At 51.0% G+C, this 19,071-nt stretch overlaps 8 protein-coding genes and 1 non-coding gene across 9 annotated transcripts; 6 read left to right on the forward strand and 3 right to left on the reverse strand.

The window, feature by feature from the left end:
• Positions 1-2,655: 2,655 nt before the first annotated feature.
• Positions 2,656-4,111, forward strand: HAP31 (Hap31p; the record flags this gene model as incomplete). Its single annotated transcript, XM_019130749.1, has 3 exons — positions 2,656-2,957; positions 3,420-3,455; positions 4,081-4,111. The coding sequence occupies 3 exons, from the start codon at positions 2,656-2,658 to the stop codon at positions 4,109-4,111; spliced, it is 369 nt and encodes a 122-aa protein (XP_018987329.1).
• Positions 4,112-4,872: 761 nt separating this feature from the next.
• Positions 4,873-7,923, forward strand: PIM1 (ATP-dependent Lon protease; the record flags this gene model as incomplete). The annotated part of the gene is made up of 3 exons (XM_019131228.2): positions 4,873-5,214; positions 5,323-6,898; positions 6,968-7,923. Coding segments are annotated over 3 exons (2,874 nt in total), but the record flags the coding sequence as incomplete, so codon positions are not given.
• Positions 7,924-8,153: 230 nt separating this feature from the next.
• Positions 8,154-9,753, reverse strand: BABINDRAFT_160215 (NAD-dependent succinate-semialdehyde dehydrogenase). Its single transcript, XM_019128118.1, has one exon. The coding sequence runs from the start codon at positions 9,732-9,734 to the stop codon at positions 8,220-8,222; it is 1,515 nt and encodes a 504-aa protein (XP_018987331.1). The 5' UTR covers positions 9,735-9,753; the 3' UTR covers positions 8,154-8,219.
• A 383-nt stretch (positions 9,754-10,136) lies between these two features.
• On the forward strand, positions 10,137-10,906 carry RIP1 (ubiquinol--cytochrome-c reductase catalytic subunit; the record flags this gene model as incomplete). The annotated part of the gene is made up of 2 exons (XM_019131090.1): positions 10,137-10,230; positions 10,305-10,906. Exons 1-2 carry the CDS (start codon positions 10,185-10,187, stop codon positions 10,904-10,906), a joined length of 648 nt encoding a protein of 215 aa, XP_018987332.1. The 5' UTR covers positions 10,137-10,184.
• A 456-nt stretch (positions 10,907-11,362) lies between these two features.
• Positions 11,363-12,998, reverse strand: BABINDRAFT_19882 (uncharacterized protein; the record flags this gene model as incomplete). Its single annotated transcript, XM_019131229.1, has 4 exons — positions 11,363-11,648; positions 11,721-12,104; positions 12,267-12,626; positions 12,676-12,998. Coding segments are annotated over 4 exons (1,353 nt in total), but the record flags the coding sequence as incomplete, so codon positions are not given.
• A 719-nt stretch (positions 12,999-13,717) lies between these two features.
• Positions 13,718-15,267, forward strand: CNS1 (HSP70/90 family co-chaperone). Its single transcript, XM_019132316.1, has one exon. It carries the CDS (start codon positions 13,742-13,744, stop codon positions 14,840-14,842), a length of 1,101 nt encoding a protein of 366 aa, XP_018987334.1. The 5' UTR covers positions 13,718-13,741; the 3' UTR covers positions 14,843-15,267.
• A 37-nt stretch (positions 15,268-15,304) lies between these two features.
• On the forward strand, positions 15,305-15,376 carry BABINDRAFT_t70. The gene has a single exon. It is a non-coding gene; the product is annotated as a tRNA-Cys (tRNA).
• Positions 15,377-16,241: 865 nt separating this feature from the next.
• On the forward strand, positions 16,242-17,551 carry CPA1 (carbamoyl-phosphate synthase (glutamine-hydrolyzing)). The gene has a single exon (XM_019128119.1). The coding sequence runs from the start codon at positions 16,249-16,251 to the stop codon at positions 17,434-17,436; it is 1,188 nt and encodes a 395-aa protein (XP_018987335.1). The 5' UTR covers positions 16,242-16,248; the 3' UTR covers positions 17,437-17,551.
• A 399-nt stretch (positions 17,552-17,950) lies between these two features.
• BABINDRAFT_160220 (uncharacterized protein) lies at positions 17,951-19,020 on the reverse strand. The gene has a single exon (XM_019128120.1). The coding sequence runs from the start codon at positions 18,557-18,559 to the stop codon at positions 17,990-17,992; it is 570 nt and encodes a 189-aa protein (XP_018987336.1). The 5' UTR covers positions 18,560-19,020; the 3' UTR covers positions 17,951-17,989.
• Positions 19,021-19,071: the final 51 nt, after the last annotated feature.

The raw sequence follows: 19,071 nt of genomic DNA on the forward strand, positions 1-19,071 counted from the left end.
GGATAAAGTTGTCGTACACGTGGGTTCCGAGCACAGAGAGCATCTGGGCGAGAAGGGTGAACCCGAGCCGGATGACCTCGGCGTTGTCGCTGTTCAACACAAGGAGAATCCACCGGATGCTGACGGCCTTGGAAAGATTGCGGTACATCTGGGAGTACCGTTTAGACGACAGCCCCACCACGGGGGAAGCCGCCTCTAGCACCACATCAGTCAAAAGGCGGAGCACCACCGTCCCGCATTCTTGCTGGAGGGACCCTAGCTCTAACCCTTGGGGCTGTGGTGTCTCATTGCTCTCCAGCCTTAGAGGCTCGCTCGCTCTGTAGTTGAGGGCATAGATGATGTAGGAGGTGAGGGAGCGAATCACCTCCACCGACGGATTGGCCTTGACCAAGATCGAAAGGGAGTTATACACCACGGGAAGCATTTTGGTGTCGAACGTGCCGCACTTTAACGCCTGAATGAACCGCTTGATGATCTTCATCTTGATCAACTTCTTGATGTTAAACTGATGGTAGCGGGAGTCCTGACCGAAAACGGTGAACTGGTAGATAAGGAATTTGAAGGAAGACGAGCTGGTGCTGAGCTTGTTCCAGATGTCAAAATCAGTGATCAACGAGCGATAGGCGATAGGATTGATGATAATGGTGTCGATAGGGTTGTCGAAGTCAAACCCCACCTTTGCCAACACCAAGTCGAGGATCTGGTGGTCGATAAGGTTGGGCTTCGTCTTCAAGATAGTGGCGAGGATGTCATAGCCGTTGAGGGACTCCATTTCCCTGATAAGGCGCCAGTCGCTCAAGCACCGAAACAACAACTCTAGGGCGAGGAGGATGGTTTCTGAAGTGTCCGACGACTCGATAAGACGCAAGAGGAGTGCCACTCCTCCTATGGTGTATAGTGAATGGTAGACAGATGCTGCCCGCCAGACCGCCCGACTGGCGTTGTTGGCGGTGAGGTGGAGAAGGACGCCGGAGGGGTCAAGCATGTTGGAGAAGTCAACCGGGGCGTTGGTTTTTGACCATTCGATCAACCGGAGTTCAAAGGCACAGAGCGTGTCGTAGTTGAGGAAGCTCAAGCAGTTGCTCTGGTAGAGATCTGTGTACCCCACACCCATGTAGTAGCATAAGCTAATCCAGGTCTTTGGCTGGATACGGTTGACCACCAACACGTTTGTGAAGCTTGTCTGCTCTCCCATGGTCATTGTGAACTCGTTATTCGGATTAATTGCCTTAAAATCCACTGCGTCGCACCGGTCGATGAGCTCGCCGTTGACGTAGACCTTGAGTGCCAGTGCCGCGTACACGAGGGTCAAGTTGTAGAATACATGGGGCCGGAAGACGTACTCTGCGGTGTAGATATCATTGATGACCAATTTGGCATCTACTAGGCTGCATCGCAAGGAGTCTCTGTGAGCAGAGGCTCGGTCGTTGTTGTTGTTCGTGAGGGTGAACAACACCTCATCGATGGAGGTCACCCGGAACCAGGTCTGGAACGTGAAGCACTGCTTGCGTAAAAGGCGGATATTTTCCACCGGATCGCTGCCTGTGAAATAGTCACAGCAGACGGGGTGGTGGATAAGGATTTTATTGAAAAGCGCGAGAAAGTAGGAATCTGCAAGCGCCGCCTCGAAGAGCAGCAAGAGCAACGGTGCCTCACATCCCCGCTCCATCTGCTGGAGGAAGAGGTTTTCCAAGGATAAAAGTAGTTCTGTAGATTCGGGAAGCAACGCTGTGTCATGGTTTTCCTTACGAAGCGCTCTACAACAGAGCTGGAGCTGGGAAAAAAGAATGGTGGCAATCTCAGGGACTAGCAATTGGCGTCTGAGATCGCCAGTGATGTAGAGATGAATGATTTCGTACATTATCTGGCAGAATCGCGGCTCTTTGAGCGTAAAAACCAACTCTAAAAGGTGGAGGAACTGGATTGGGTCGACTGTCTCTATCTCTAGCAGATCTGCGAGGCTCGCGTACGACGCTTCCTGGATATCAGCATCGCGCCAGTTGAGCAAGAACGGCGCAATAACGCTTATGTCTTCGTGGATGATCGCGCTGAACAAGTATGCGAGCACGGCATCGGGGGATTCTGCGTAGAGCGACGAGTTGGTGATGATGGCGGGGTCGTTAGCGCCGAGATACTCTCTAGCCAAGGTGATGGCTCTCTCCTCTAGCTTTGGGATATCCAGTGGTCCCACGGAATTTTTCATTGGAGGAAATGGAGTCTGAACTGCAAAAAAAGATCAGTTTGAAGTGGCTTTTTGCTTAGCCGCCGATAACGATAGCAACGGAAAAGTGCGCCGCACCTCGGCCGAATTGGGTCGGTGTGTGCACAAGAGATGGGAGGGTTCCGTACTAGCCCGAACCCTGTCTAAGAGTCCAGCCTAGTGTGTAATACTGCTTAAAATGTTGGGTTAGGTTAGACAACTTGGATATTTGTTTAAACCGAAAACTATTAACCCAAAAACCATCGGCCTGGATCCATAGTGTCTGTCCTTCCTGTTTAGACACCGCGCCCGGGGCCTAGTCCGAATGGTGCGCGCACGCCGGAGATTTTTCTCAACCAATACACAAGAGACCGGGATGAAACCTGGGTGGGCCGACCCCACACTCAACCCCAAACGACCGAACGCGCGCTTAAATTATTAATATCTCACCCAAAATGGACGCGCTTAACATTGATACAAGAGAAATTGAGCTCCGGGAGCAGGACCGGTGGTTGCCGATCGCCAACGTGGCGCGGTTGATGAAAAACACGTTACCGACGACGGCGAAGGTGTCCAAGGATGCCAAGGAGTGCATGCAGGAGTGTGTGTCGGAATTCATATCGTTCATCACGAGCGAAGCCTCAGACAAGTGTTCGGCCGAAAAGCGCAAGACGATCAACGGGGAGGACATTTTGTTTGCGATGAACAACTTGGGCTTCGAGAATTACGCGGAGGTGTTGAAGATCTACTTGGCAAAGTACAGGGAGCAGCAAGCATTGAAGCAGGAACGCGGCGAGACCAGGAAGAAGACCGCGGCGCTGGCGCCCGTTGCCCCCAGCGTCGCTGAGCCCGAGAAGGAGTTCGTCGAGCCACTGGCCGAGCCCGCGGCGTTCGGCCCGGGTATTACTGGCTTCAACAACTTTGAGGACGTCGCAGACTTGCACGCATTGGCGGGGATCAAGCAGGAGGAGATCGGGCTAGACTTGGAGCTGATCTCGGGGGCCGAGGCACCGGCGGAGGACGTGAACGCGTTGTACTCGTTCCAGGATGAGTTTTAGCGGGAGGGCTGGCTCTGGTGATTACTCTATGTATGTGTACTTTTTTTATTTATTGTCATCAGAACCACTGGGGATACTTTTATGGCAAATGTTGATATAGGTTAGGAACTAAGGCAGTTATGCGTCTGACTGAGGTGTGTTTATGAGTATAGTTCTGTTAGTAAAGTTAGTAGCTATCCGCAAAGCATACTGATACGGTTTGGCCAAACAGGGGTAGATATGGTTCGGTTAGAGAGAGTGGATATGGTTCGGTTAGAGAAGGTGGATGTGATTCGTCTGCGAACGACCAACACTGGTAATAATCTCTACGCATGAGATACACGCCCAGATGTGAGAATAAGGCTGTGTATTAAGAGAATCCTTCTAATATCAAAATTTTTAGAGAATTTGTAAGATTTGTTTAGAATCAGATGACAAACTACTGATATCCTCATTAAGCAAGAGGGTAAACTGAGACGGAAGGGTAGGAGCTGAAACTTAGGCGAACTGGGCTAAATAACTTTTATACCCCGAATACAAGACATTGAGATTAAATTGAAATAATAACTGCTTTACTTTGGACGAGCTCATGAAATGGCTTAATTATTGCCATGTCTTTTGGTATCAGAGCGTACAAGCGATGCTATCGCATTCACGCTCAGAAAGGAAATTCCGGAACCGTAAAACCTTCCTATTCGTATGGCTTATATATGATGGACTATCCTGGCCAAATCCATGTCAAGGGATTACTCGGAAAGAACAGATCCGGATCCATAGCTTGAACCGGAGGCTTGAAAAAAAATGTATATCTGAATGGGGACTGAATCGGTAGACCCATTTCAGTCACGTGAGAATTACAAAGATCTACCTCTAGTTATGTCACACCTGGATATCCACCGAGTTTTTTCCATCTCCCTACTACACACACACTACCTCAGCCAGTACCTACCCCTGGTAACCCAATACACCGTTGTTGTTTTTATTGTCTCCCGTAGAAGGGATACACCAGCGATACCACCTACTTCTGGAGGTATCGCTGTTCGCCCTCTGACGTCAGTCGCGTGGCTCTGTATACAGGCCGATTAGTAACGGCCTTGCATCTCCGGGCGTGCACCAACCAGCAATACCGGCACTCTGCGTGGCGCTGGACGCTGAGTATTTTTGACACTTCTTGCCGCCTACCTCGCTACTCTCCCGGGCCCCACGTTGCTACCATAGAACATGATCCCTGCTTTGAGGGCCAAGAAGCTGCTTGTAGCTCTTGTCAGAAGAGCCTCCGCGGCGCCGATGCTCGCATCCCGTTTGCTGCCGCGCCCGGCCTCCGTCGTCGAGGCCTATCCCGCGCGCGCGCCCCTCGCGTACGCGCTCAGATTCGGTTATCCCTTCCTGCTTGAGGTGAAGGCGAAAAAGGAAAATGATGAGCCGATCGAAAAGGACGAAAAGAACATTGAAAAGAACATTGAAAAGAGTGAAAAGAATATCGAAAAGAAGGAAAAGAAGGAAAAGAAGAAGCAAAGCATCACCCCGGAACAGATGAGGGAGTCCATTGCTGCGACCCTCCCTGGGACATCCGCCGCTAGCTCTGGCTCCTCCTCTGGTGCGGCCTCCGGCCCCGACGATCCCGTGGAGCACTTGCCCAACATGATGATCATTCCGTTCAACAGCCGCCCGCTCTTCCCGGGCGCGTACCAGGCGCTCAACGTGACCGACGCGCGCGTCATTAAAGCTGCGAAGGAGTCGTTGCGAAGAAAGAACCCGTACATTGTGATCACGTTGCCGAAGGACCAAGCCTTCGAAGGTGACGTCCCGGGAGATGCCAGTGAGGTCTACGACGTCGGTGTGTTGGCGCAGATTGTGAATGTCTATCCGTCGAGCAACAAGAAGGGGGAGGAGTGGCTCGTGTACTCGCATCTGAGGGTCAAGATGGACGAGTTTATCGCCCCAAAGACGATTGTCAAGGTGGACGAGTCGAAGTTTGTGGATGTCGAAGCGCGCAGGGCTGAACTCCAGAAGAAGGTGAAGGAGATGGATATCACCTCAGATCGCAGAGTTGAAGTGCCAAAGGACCAGACGCAGGAAAAGGAGATGGATAAAGCACAGATTAAGGAAGTGGCACATAAGGATGGTGAGGAAGCTTCTACATCTCCTGAGTCCAAATCAGCGCTTACCAACCAGATCATCCAGTCTGAAATCGCGATGGTGCGCTCACCTAAAACCATCAAAACCATCAACATCGCGGACGAGCTTAACACGGCGCGGTACCTCCAAGACTACGGCGTGGCGATTGGGCGGTTCCTGAAGCTCGCAAACGAGTCGTTCACGATGGACGTAGCGATGCAGAGCTTGCTCGACGAGACGTTCACCGTGTACAAGCACATCTTTGAGGTGAACCCGCACGGGCTCCACCAGTCAAACTTCTCGCGCTTCAACTACGCGCAAAGCAAGAAGGGTGTGGATCTCAACTTGCGTCCCGACCTCATGGCGGACTTCATCTCCGGGACGGCTTACAGCGACGGCATCGTCGAATCGTTACAAAAGATCCTCGAGACAACCAACATCGAGCAGCGCTTGGCTCTCGCTCTTGATGTGCTACGCATCGAGCGCGACCTCGTATTGAAGAAGGCGAAGACGTTGCCGGAATCAGGGCTTCCAAACGGCGGGGCTGCCACGTCGCAGGCTGAAGAGATTGACGTCGTGGTGGAGCTCGAGAAGAGCGCCAGCAAGGTGTTCATGCCGAAGAAAGTGCGCCGCGTATTCGACTCGGAGTTGGCCGCGCTCCGCCGCGAGCGCGCACAGGCCAACACCTCCGGGGCTGAGAGCCGCAAGTCTTACCTCGAGTGGCTCGTGTCCATCCCGTGGGGTCGCTACACCAAGGACGAATACAGTATGGCCAAAGCCGCGACGGTGCTCGATGAGGACCACTACGGGATGCAGGAGGTCAAGGACCGCATCTTGGAGTTTGTGGCCAGCGCCAAGCTCCTGGGGTCACTTCTGGGCAAGATTGTGTGCTTGCACGGGCCGCCGGGTGTGGGAAAGACGTCCATCACGAAGGCACTCGCAAAGTCGTTGAACCGCCGCTACCACCGTATTTCGCTTGGCGGCATGTCTGACGCGAGCGACTTGAAGGGGCACAAGCGTACCTATCTCGGGGCATATCCGGGTAAGGTGGCGTTGGCAATGAAGGATGTGAAATGCCAGAACCCGGTCATTGTGCTCGATGAGGTGGACAAGATGAGCAACATGTACGGTAGCCACGGGAACCCGGTGGCGGTGTTGTTGGAGATGTTGGACCCGGAACAGAACGCGAACTACGTGGATACCTATTTGGAGGTGCCAATCGACTTGTCGCGCGTGTTGTTTGTGTGCACCGCGAACGATATTGGCCTCTTGCCCGCGCCGGTCAGGGACCGGATGGAGCTTATTGAAGTTCCAGGGTATACCGACAGGGAAAAGTTCCGCATTGCGAGAGACTACTTGGAGACAAAGGCGAAGAAGCAGAACGGATTGGACGGGAGTCATATTTCGCTCACCGACGAGGCGGTGACCAAGTTGGTGGCCGAGTACTCCCGGGAGAGCGGCGTTAGAGGGTTGGACAAGTACTTGCAGAAGATTTATAGAAAGGTGGGGATGAAGGCGTTGAAGGAGTTAAAGTTGGACGAAGGTCTGGTAGAGGATAAGACCGACTCTGAAGTCAAGGGATCGGAGGTCAAGGGATCGGAAGTCAGGGAAGTATCTGAACCTGCCGTAGCCCCCAGCCCAGATGCCGTTCCGGCCCAACTTGAGAACCCTGTATCAAACCCCAAGGCAAAGCCTGAAGCCAAGGCTGAAACCTTGATGGCTGACCCTAAGCCAGTAACGGAGGCTGTCGCCCCGGGTAGGACCTCCCGCGAGGCCCTTGAGGAGGATGACTACGCGGATACGTTCCCGCTTGCGGAAATTACCGTTGATCGCGTAACCTTCCCTGAAACCTACACCAAGGAAATCCAAGCCTCTGAGTTGGTCGGGCTCCTTGGACCGTCCCATCCCGACGTCCGTCTTTTTGACCAGCCGCCACCTGGCTTCACCCAAGGTCTCGCGTATAGCTCCATGGGCGGGGCTGTGTTGCCGCACGAGGCCGTCTTGGAACATCCCTTGTTCTACTCGCAGTCTGGGTCCTTCTCATCCACCGGGCTTCTCGGCGATGTCATGAAGGAGTCCTCGGCGATCGCCTACTCCTTCTCGAAGATGTACTTGAGCCGCTTCTACCCGGAGAACCGCTTCTTCGAGCGCGCGCGCATCCACATGCACGTGCTCGACGGTGCGATTCCAAAGGACGGTCCGTCGGCGGGTGTCACGATGGTGTCGTCGTTCCTCTCGCTCGCGCTCAACCGCTCCATTAGTTCGGGCATCGCGATGACCGGGGAAATGTCCTTGAGCGGACGCGTGAGACCAATTGGGGGCTTGCGCGAAAAGACCATGGCCGCGAAGCGCTTCGGCTGCACCACCATCATCTTCCCGAAGGAAAATATTGCCGACTGGGAGAAGGTGCCGGACTACATCAGAGAGGGTTTCACCTTCCACGCCGTGGAGAACTACTCTGAGATCTTCAACGTGATCTTTCCGGGCATGAACGCGACCGAAGGGAATGGTGTCTGGAAGGCTGACTTTGACAAGATCGAGGCTGAGGCCAAGAAGAAGAAGGAGTAATGTGTGTAATGTAATGTAAATAGCAATAGATATGACAAAGAATCCTACTCCCGGTATTAATACCGATGTATATATAAAGTCGTTAATCCTATACCTCAGCATCCCCATGGGCGATCATGCTATATCTAGCATCACTCGGACCAGTTTGCCATCCATGTCAGACGCAGACATTTTATTAATATTTATCTAAACGGTTCTACGTGTACCCTATCTGGGGGGGGGGGGGGGGTTTCAACGTCTCTCGGGCGCACAAACGGACATTCTACTTACCATTACGAATAAGTGTCAACCGCACCCTACCTTTGGTTTATCCCCCCGATGACAATGCTCTTTACAACCGTGTAGTCATCAATCCCGTACTTGGACCCTTCGCGGCCCAATCCACTCGCCTTAACCCCACCAAATGGAAGCGCGCTCTCGGAAATCGCCCCCGTATTGGCCCCCACCATGCCCACTTCCAAGGCCTCGCCGACCCTGAATACCCTGGCATAGTCCCTGGAAAAGAGATACCCGGCCAAACCAAACTCGGTCGCATTAGCCAACCTCACCGCTTCCTCCTCAGTCTTAAACTTGAATAATGCTGCCAACGGCCCGAACGTCTCTTCCAGTGCCACTTTCATATCGGCTGTCGCATCTCGCACAACCGTGAGCTGGAAGAAATTCGCCCCCAACTCCGGGACACCGCTTCCCCCGGTCAAGACCGTGCCCTGCTTTGCCACCGCATCAGCAATGTGCTCCTGTACCTTTTTGACAGCTCTGGTATGGATCAACGGGCCGTGGGACACGTCGGGATCCAACCCGTTGCCAAGCTTGAGCTTTTCCACCGCTTGGGTAAACTTTTTGGCAAACTCCTCGTAGATTCCCTCCTGAATGTACAATCTGTTTGCACACACGCATGTCTGACCAGACTGACGGAACTTGGAGCCAATGGCCCCAGCCACCGCTGCATCGATATCAGCGTCGTCAAACACGATGAACGGTGCGTTTCCACCCAATTCCATCGACACTTTCTTCACCGTGCCCGCCGACTGCGCCATTAGCAACGCCCCGACCGGCGTAGATCCTGTGAACGACACCTTGCGCACGTCCGGGTGTTCGCAGATGATTTTTCCGGCTGCCGGCGTCCGCTCGTGGCTCACGGGAACCACATTCACCACACCAGGGGGGATTCCCGCCTCCTCCACGAGCCGTGCAAACGCGAGCGCGCTCAATGGCACCTCTGAGTCAGGCTTTATCACAGAAGTGCAGCCTGCCGCCAACGCTGCCGCAACCTTGCGTGCAAACATTGCCTGGGGAAAGTTCCACGGTGTGAGGATCCCGACGACCCCGACCGGTTGGCGCATCGTGAGGATGCGGTTGTCGCCGTTGGCAGACGGGATGGTGTCGCCGTACATGCGTGGCGCCTCCTCTGCGAACCATTTGTAGAAGCTGGCCGCATACGCGACCTCGCCCCGTGCGTCCACCAACGTCTTACCGTTCTCCAACGTAAGGATGCGAGCGAGATCCTCAGCGTTCTCCGTCATGAGCTGGTAGAGCCGGTAGAGAAAATCCGAGCGCATACGTGCGGTCGTATGTTTGTACGTGGTAAATGCCTGAGTTGCGGCATCGATCGCACTTTCAACGTTCAGGTCGGTCATACACGCAACCTGGGCGAGCTCCTGGCCGGTGGCAGGGTTCAACACCGTAAATTGGCTGGCGCCGGTCACCCATTGGCCGTTGATGAAGCCCTGAGTCTGGAGCAACCCTGGGTTACGCAAGCTGTGGAGGGCTCTGCGAAACGATCCCGCGGTTCTGGCACGGATTGAGATCATTAAAAAGGAGGTTAAATGGGAGTGGCTGCGTATGCTTGGGTAAACTAGTGTGGGCTTGTAATAACAAGCTTGTAGATACTGATTTGTGGGTAACCTTAGCGTATGCCTTTCAACTTGGTTGTGTGAGCTCTTATTGGGGGGGCAAGATCCTGGTAGACAATGTGATAGCCTCGAGTGCGGAGTCCGCCAATCCTTACCCCCCCCTTTGAGGGGCTTCCCCGGATAATGTTGAAAAATCACGTGCGTAGTTTCTTTTTCTATCACGTGCGCGGAAACGTGACTGGATAAATTTCTCACACCGAAAAGTTACCCGCAGCGCGCCGGGCAGGAGCCAATGAGGTCTGCCAGAAAAACGTAAGCGTAAGAAACGACAGAACGATATCAAAACGCATACATAAAAATACTCGACCCATTTTCACAGTAGCACCACTGAACCCCAACACTCCAACAATGTCTTCCATTGCCTTCAAGTCTGCTAAGAGCCTCAGAGCCTTGGGTAAGTCAATATATTCAACGCCTGCCGGGACAAAGAGGCTGGCGTTTGAACCCGTGCCAATACTAACACTCCAGGTGCTCAATCTAGATTATTCTCGTCCTCTGCTGTCGCTGCCAAGTCGAACTACAACCAGCCAGACTTTGGTGCCTACACCAAGCCAGGCCGCGCTGATGATAGGTCCAGATCCACGGCCTACTTCATGATCGGGTCTATGGGTTTGTTGACCGCCGCCGGTGCCAAGTCCACTGTCGAAACCTTTTTACACACCATGTCTGCTTCCGCCGATGTCTTGGCCATGGCCAAGGTTGAGGTCAAGTTGAACGCCATCCCAGAGGGTAAGAACGTCATTGTCAAATGGCAGGGTAAGCCAGTTTTCATCAGACACAGAACCGCTGCTGAGATCGAAGAGGCTAACGAGGTCGATGTGTCCACCTTGAGAGACCCACAGACTGATGCTGACCGTGTCAAGACCCCAGAATGGTTGATTATGGTTGGTATCTGTACCCACTTGGGTTGTGTGCCTATCGGTGAAGCCGGTGACTTTGGTGGTTGGTTCTGTCCTTGCCACGGTTCCCACTACGATATCTCTGGTAGAATTAGAAAGGGCCCAGCTCCGTTGAACTTGGAAATCCCAGCCTACGAGTTCTCCGATGCCGACACCTTGATGGTCGGTTAAACCTCCTCCCGACCCCTCCAAGGGCCTGTAAATACGTGAATAAAGCTTTGAGCTGAGGCCTGGATTGGATAATTAATAGACATCAATTCCGGTCAATGGGGCCTTTGTTTGCGTGGGCCCTCCATTCCCAAAGCCATTCCTTTTATTTCCTTCCGCTTCTCTTTTTTCTCCTATTTATTGTTTTTTGCGCCCGCAAACCCCCGTGGGCTGATAAACTGACAAAAAAAACTGCATTACGTTCTGTTTGTTGTAGGTACATTTTGATTCTTGGCTTTAGAGTCTTGGGTTGAGCGCGAGTAACCTCTCTAAATCGTCGGGGATCACACTGTAGTCGTACCCGGTCCCAACGGAATCGCTCTCGGCGATGTCAGAGCTATACGAGAGACTATGGGTGTCACCCAAATCATGAAACGGTCCGTCCCAGATATCTACCCCTCCGTGAAGAACCCGTGGAGGTAAATTCTTTGGATTATAGTCCTCGATAAGATGCTTCCGGTAGAACACGCTCCAGTGGATCAAAGGGTTGTCAGGAACACGGCGATGCCTTCCTAAGTTGGGAACCATTCGACTTTTCCATTCGCCGTTCTCATTCTCAATGAACGTCCCCACGGGGACCAATTCGATCAACCACCACAAAAGCGCCTGTGTAAACGATTCTTCTGCTCTGGAAGCAAAGCGTAGCACGTTTTCCCCGATGCTTGACTCGTGGGAGGATGACCTTGGAATCACAAAAGTTTCCAGGCTCGAGCTGAAGTTGTCGAACGGTGAAGGAGATTCTTCACCCGTGTCTCTGGTGAGGCTAAGTTTCCTCCACGAACTTCTTTTCTTTTTGTTGGTTATGAAGTGCGTGGTTTTGTTCTCAGACGGGGCTCCATTAATGATACGGGAAAGGCTTCGGGAGACCCAATTTGCGTCGCTGGTTCCTTGGGTGTACTTTCCTTTGGTTCTAATGCGTAGAGATAACGCGTCGTGGTGGCCCGCGTACAAACTATCCTTAGACGGATACCTGACCGCAAACTCGTGAATCGACCCTTCCTTGAAAAGCACCCCATACTTTACCGCGTGGAAAAGCATCCAGCGCAAGGGAAGGTTGGAAAGAAACTGGCCGTCTGGAGTTGGGGACCACCCACCTCCTACGTCTGAGTGCTCTCCGGGAAACCACATTTCAACCAAATCAGGCGACGGCGGAACATCAATCCTGGTATTTTTCTTTCGACGGAGAGGCTTTGGCAACCGGATAGGGTGGGCATACGTAGTGGGACTGTTTGACAGAGCGTAAACTTCGTTTGCCGCGATATTACAAGAGGCAAGTCCCCCTGGCGAGCGGCAGTATCCCCCAAGCAAAGCTGAGTATGTGTACGGGAGAAATAAGTTTTGCTTGTACTTTCCGCGGCGTTCGTCTAGACTAACGGCGTGTCGAACGTGTTTGACAATGTTGCTTCTGGCGGTAAAGGGGAACAAACGGTCTCTCAAGAGTCCCACGGAGTTGACAGAATCCCAGAGTCCCATGAAGTGGATCTTCACTATTCCACGGGTAAACGCGCTCTTAAACTCCTCCACTAACGTAATGGTTAAATCTCCTTGCTGGGCCGGTTGTCCCGCATACTCCCATGTCTTGTAGATAGACCACGCAGTGTCCACCATGTCCTCCAACCCCGAGTTTAGCAACCCCACTCGTTCGATCATCCCCGCGAGAACTCTGGCTGTAAAGGCCCCGCGACTAGATGCGTTAATTTGCTGCATATATGAAGCTATCGTGGTAAACAAACCTAAATCCAAAGAGGTAGATCCTGTCACCTTTGGCGTAGAATTTCATAAGATATTTGTAAGCCGCTTTGGCGTGGGCATCCAAGGAAAACGCAATCATCGTGTCAATGTCAGCATCTACTCGACCCAAAGCACATCCCAAAATGTCTGAATGCTTAAGGCTGGTGGCCTCGGCCTGGAAGGATGTTCCAATCCCTGGTTGGTAGTAACACATCTGCTTGTCATAGGAATCCTTGGCTAGCATTCGGAAGAGTTTCAACACATTCGTAAACGGCTTAGGGCCAAACTGCTGGGAGGTACCATCAAAACACAAGATGAGGTTTTTATGTGGGTGTATCTTGTCCGGTTGGCTGTCGGGGGTGGAAAAGGATGGATCTGATTCGGAGCTTGGTGGTGCCTCTGTTGAGTAAGCAAGTCCACTGGGTTTTAGCCCCTTCAGTGCCATTTTTTTGTATATCATGGTGAGTCGTTAGCGTTACAGTGTGTAAATCGTGTAATATAATGAGACTGGCGTGCAATTTATATCCCTGGGAGGTCGGCGTCTGATTCAGAGAGTATTGGGTATGTGCATAAATTGCTGAGCGTCACAAAGATCAGATGAAGCACAGATAAATGTTTGGCTAAAAGTCAGTTATCAACAATCTAGTAGTCCTAAATGGTTGGCATTTTGATTTTTTGGGTAAGAAGTTAAAGTGAGAGCATTCAGTTACCTATAGTGAAAGGCCCCTACATGCTGTATAATCAATTTCCATTATACCTTTAACTTTGAAGTATATAAACATACATATTTCCTAGATCGAGAAAACCACGCTATGATTATTGTCGATATCGCCCCAATTTTAATTTTGGATTATTCATTCATATTTACACGTACTTAATCAACCATTTGACAATCTTTAATCATATAATCAATATGAATATTATATCTACCGTACGCTTACACTATGTTACAGATTTCTCAGTTAAATCCTGCACACATCCTCATCTCGAACCTTTTCCGCTGAAAAAAAATACCGACCCTGATCCTTCCAATCACTGAAAAACCACACCATTTATATACCCACAACTATGAGCAGCACAGGTCAGCCGGAATTACCACCACAGTTGCAGAACACTGCGCAGAAGGTGGACGATGTGATGAAGGAGTTGAACCGCATGCCCTTCTTCATGACCCAGCTCGACGAAACAGACGGCGAGGGCGGAGAGAACCTTGGCTTGGAGGCGTTAAAGGCGTTGGCATACGAAGGAGAACCAGACGAGGTGGCCACCAACTTCAAAAATCAGGGTAATGATTGCTACAAAGGCAAACAGTACAAGAACGCCATTGAGTTCTATACGAAGGGCTTGGAGATGAAGTGCGGTGTGGATGCCCTCGAGGCCTCGTTGTATCTCAACCGCGCGGCCTGCAATTTGGAGTTAAAGAACTACCGCAAGTGTGTGAATGACTGCAAGTTGTGTTTAAAGATCGACCCAAAAAACATCAAAGCCTACTTCAGATCGTGCAAGGCCTACTTTGGAATGGACAGATTAGATGAGGCAATTGAAGTAGCGGAGTACGCGTTAGCCCTTGAACCGGAAAACACTGCCATCAGGTCTGTTCTCGCGACGGCACAGCAAAGAAAGGGACAGTTCAAAGCGCTTGCCGATAAGAAGCAGAGAGAAGCACAGGAGAAGCAGATGAAGCAGGTCATTCTCGCAAACGCTATCAACTTGAGACATATTCTGGTAGTGAAGACCCCCAAGCCCGCCGCCTTGCTCGGAGATGCGAAGCTCCGGTTGGAGGATGAGACAGACTATGGGTCCCAATTGATCTTTCCAGCGATGGTGGTGTACCCCACCACCGACGAGTTCGACTTTATCGCCGAAATCAGCGAGTTGACGACTCCGGCGGAGATGATGGAGATGGTCTTGAACAGACCAGCCGCATTTTTTGCCGAGCCACAGCACCAAAACTTCCATCCAAAAAAGATGGAGGCGTATATGGAGACCGAGACCGGTGGCTTGATCAGGGTCGGGAAGAAGGTAGCAATCAATAACGTGTTGATGGCCGACAAACCGTCTGTTCCATTGTTTGACAACTCGTTGAGAATCTACTTTGTGCCAAAGGTGGATTCCGTCGCGTGGATTGCCACCTGGGACAAGGAAATTGCCTTGAAGAAGCGTTTGTAAGAGGGTCATAGAAAAGGAGAAATGACCTAGAGGCTCAGATGGAAGAATGGCGCAGAGGCTCAGAAGCAAGTCATGGAGAAAAAGTTGATTCTCCTAGGTTGGGGAATGTCGTTTGACATAACCAAAAATACGGTAGGATTGGTATTTCCCACCCTGCTCTACCCAGGAGTCTATTTTCTTCACTGGTGGATCTGGAGATACCAATATTTTAGAATTAGTATACTGCTTGACGGCGAAGCTCTGTATTAAGTGTAGCAAGTGACTCTGTGGCGCCGCTGGTTAGGTAATGCCGTTCAAGAATACTCTGCCGTTTGAACGTATGGCAGGCTCTCTTTCAATGGTTGACTAACACTGGTATGCAGATGGACTTGCGCCGTACTGCTCTATTGTAAAATGTGATCCAAGGTTAAAAATATCATTATTTCCTCGAAAGTTCTGATGGAAATCATTTTCATATAGTAAGCTGGTATGGCGCAGCGGTAGCGCAGCAGATTGCAAATCTGTTGGTCCTTAGTTCAATCCTGAGTACTAGCTTTCTATACTTTTTTTGGGGGCCATCCTCAATCCCGCCAAGTCTTGCAATAAATCACTGCACATTCGCTCTTGCAACAAAACTGAGGAGCTCTATACGATTTGGGACTTTATATAGTTATTTACTTGGCCGCAAGGCTGGAGAAAGGTGGAACATGTGAGCATGGAACTAGAACGCAAATGCCTAGCAGCATACGCACATGTGGCCAGCCGGAGTAGGCAATACACATTGGTCAATACGCATTAGTAGCTTGTTACAGATCCGAGATTTAAAAATCGTCAACTTTACAAATATTTGATATTACCCTGAGACTATGAGCGTTCACCAATTCCAGGTAGCATCATGATGTGGCCATAATCCGTATCACCTAAACTATAAATGCAGCCACACTCATCAGTTCAAACTCAAATTTTTATGCTTGTTCGCTTATCTCTTATGTCCAATTTTTCGGTTCTCGGTGCTTGCTCCCCCGGTGCTTTTACCCTCCCGGTTTTGGTGCTCGTTGACCGGTGCTTTTTCACTTTCCGGTTCTCGGTGCCCTTCCATTTTCGGTTTTGACGCTCGTTCCCCCCCGGTGGTTTCTCCCGGTTTCGGTGCTTGGCGCTAAGGAAAACTTTTTGCACAGTGGAAAATACTTTCCATCACGTGAATTCCTCCTTTGGGAAGTTCTGAGTCACAAAAATTAAGCGCGGTTCGTAATCAACCGTGGGTGGAAAACTTGGCCAGATTGGAGGTATATAAGTGCGCTGCCAAAAATTTTCACCCCCCATTTTTCTTCCTCTCGAATTCCACTCTTTACACACACACACAGTATGTATCAAACAGCTCTCTATATCTGATTGCCATCGTATATTCATGTCATACTAATGTCTAGATGTTATCTGCTTACAGACTCGCGGCCAAGACGCCGTTCGTGAGAACCTTGGCCACCAAGGCCAGCGGCTTGAACAGAGCCACCTTGTCCCTTAACAAGGGCCCAATCTTCCACGGTTCCTCTTTTGGAGCACCGATGAACGCCACTGGGGAGCTTGTCTTTACCACCTCGTTGGTCGGCTACCCAGAATCGCTCACCGACCCCTCCTACACCGGCCAGATCTTGTGCTTCACCCAGCCATTGATCGGTAACTACGGTGTGCCAGCGCAAACCAAGGACCAGTTCGGATTGTACGACTACTTTGAGTCCGGCAAGGTCCAGGTTGCCGGTGTTGTGGTGGCCGATGTTGCTCTCGAGTACTCCCATTGGACCGCCGTGGAGTCCTTGCAGCAGTGGTTGACCCGCGAGAACATCCCAGGTATCACTGGGGTCGACACTCGCCAGTTGGTCACCTTGTTGCGTGAACAGGGCTCCACCCTCGCGCGTTTGTCTATCGGTGAGGAGTACGATGAGGTGGAGGACGCCGGTTTCGTGGACCCTTCCAATATCAACTTGGTGCACAAGGTGTCGACTAAAGAGCCATACACCATTGCCAACCCCGGTGCTAAAACCAAGATCGCAGTCATTGACTGCGGTGTCAAGCAGAACATCCTCCGTTGTCTTTTGGAGCGTGGTGCCGAGGTCACCGTCTTCCCGTACAACTACCCAGTGGACAAAGTCATCGACCAGTACGACGGGCTCTTCCTCTCCAACGGTCCGGGTGACCCTACCCACTGCACTGCCACCGTTAAGGTTTTGAAAAACATTATGGAAAACACGCCCAATACCCCGATCTTCGGGATCTGTCTCGGGAACCAGCTTCTCGCCTTGGCCGCCGGCTTCAAGACCGTCAAGATGCCGTACGGTAACCGTGCCCACAACATCCCAACCCTCAACATGCTCAACGGCGAGTGCAGCATGACTTCCCAGAACCATGGCTACGCCGTCAGCTCCAGTAACATGGGTAAGGAATGGCAGCAATGGTTCATTAACTTGAACGACGAGTCCAACGAGGGTATCAAACACACCTCGCAGCCGTGGTACTCCGTCCAGTTCCATCCGGAGGCCATGTCCGGTCCTGAAGACACCGTTGGCTTGTTCGACTTGTTCTTGGACGACTCTGTCAAGTTCAAGGCGGCCAAGGCCTAGCCCTGCGTCCATCTATCTACATGTATATTATTTCAAGCTAAGCAAGTGTAGGTTTTGATCATAAGCTATATTTGAGATGACGGGAAGTAGCTGTTACTCGCAATATCCAAGGTAGGGTTGGTTTTCTCCGTACGTTACTTGTCGATATCTAGACCTTCAAAGTCCCTTGAGCTTGTTGCAATCTCGCATAAATTAACAATTACTGGCTGATTGCAACAAGCCCAGGGGAGCAACTCTGCAGCAACACAAGCTCAGACCACTATAGCTCGGAACCGCCCATTACCGGTTCTAGATCCCTATCTAGTCGACGAGATTACTGGTACACAACTTATAAACCACGTCTCGAAGACCGAAGCTGTTTATCTTTAGCAACGTGTTGACGCAGACGTTGTCGACTGATAACTTACCTCCGATAAGACAACAGGTCATAGCATTGCCCTTGGACGCTTCGGAGCCCTATCTTCCTCAATATAAGGATCCCTACTTTGTCTACATCTAACGGATAAAAGGTATTATATTTAGCCTAACTAAGTTCCGCTTATCCTAGAAGGATTTACGCATTCCTGGTGACAGTGACGATACTGGTGGAGATCGGAACAGTGTGAGTGTTAGAAAGAGTGACAGTCTTAGTGGTCATCGTCTTGGTAGTAGGATTGGTGACAGTGACAGTCTTAATGACAGGTGGAGTGGTGGTAGCCTTGGTGATAGTGGTTGTCTTAGTGGTGGATGGAACGGTAGTAGGATGAGTGGTAGTGGTAGTCCCAGTACTAATCGACTTGGTGCTAGTGACGGTAGTCTTAGGAGTGGTTGTGGTCTTTGTAGGGGCCCCAGTCACGGTGACAGTGACATACATAGTGGTACTTGGAACGGTGGTAGGGTGGGTGGTGACGGTAACCGTGACGGCAGTCGACTTGGTAGCGGTAACCGTAACAACAGCGGCCGCACGCTTAAGAATAGGGTTGGCAAGCTTAGAATAACTCTGGCCAAACCAATCAAGTAGCTGATTCAAAGAGTCCGGACTTGAGACGGCAGACTTGTCAGAAGTGCTATCTGGGGCAGTAACGGCGGCACTGAGAACCGCGCTGGCAAAAGTAGCCGTAATGATTGCAGATGAAACTCTCATTCTAAGGTGGATATTTGAAGGATAAGATAGGTACTTGTAAGGAAGAAACTATATAAAAAAATAACGGTGGAATATGGGTATTTATATAGCATTGGTCTGACATCGGTGCGACGACCCCCGATACAGCTGTGAAAGAGACGATGAGGCATGAAGAATGGAGAGTGGGAAACAAAACTTGAAACACGTAAACGGGGGCTGGGCGCATAGCAACTATTTAATTAGAACAATCCGTTTGATGACTAACTTCAACCTTAATAGGATTAGACATGATAAAAGCGTTTCGGCTAATCCCTTTTGGTGTTGCTGACTCATACGAAGCAGGACTAAACGGTGCTATCCTTCACCAGACCCTGTCTTAAATATCTCTTGATCCATAAAACTCAGTAAAACACTTTTAAGCAGTTAAAATATCATTGATATGTTTTGTAGCTGAGTCTGATTGGCTTAAAATCCGTATATATGTCAAGGACAGTTATCGACGGTGGATTTATCTAAACCATGCAGCCTAAACC

Source organism: Babjeviella inositovora (genome assembly GCF_001661335.1).
Source record: "Babjeviella inositovora NRRL Y-12698 unplaced genomic scaffold BABINscaffold_2, whole genome shotgun sequence".
NCBI lineage: Eukaryota > Fungi > Ascomycota > Pichiomycetes > Serinales > Babjeviella > Babjeviella inositovora.

What these genes read in the sequence shown, in the direction of transcription:
- CPA1 (XM_019128119.1), top strand. Translation starts at nt 16,249, where the DNA reads ATGTTATCTGCTTACAGACTCGCGGCCAAGACGCCGTTCGTGAGAACC.
- BABINDRAFT_160215 (XM_019128118.1), bottom strand. Translation starts at nt 9,734, where the DNA reads ATGATCTCAATCCGTGCCAGAACCGCGGGATCGTTTCGCAGAGCCCTC.
- CNS1 (XM_019132316.1), top strand. Translation starts at nt 13,742, where the DNA reads ATGAGCAGCACAGGTCAGCCGGAATTACCACCACAGTTGCAGAACACT.
- BABINDRAFT_160220 (XM_019128120.1), bottom strand. Translation starts at nt 18,559, where the DNA reads ATGAGAGTTTCATCTGCAATCATTACGGCTACTTTTGCCAGCGCGGTT.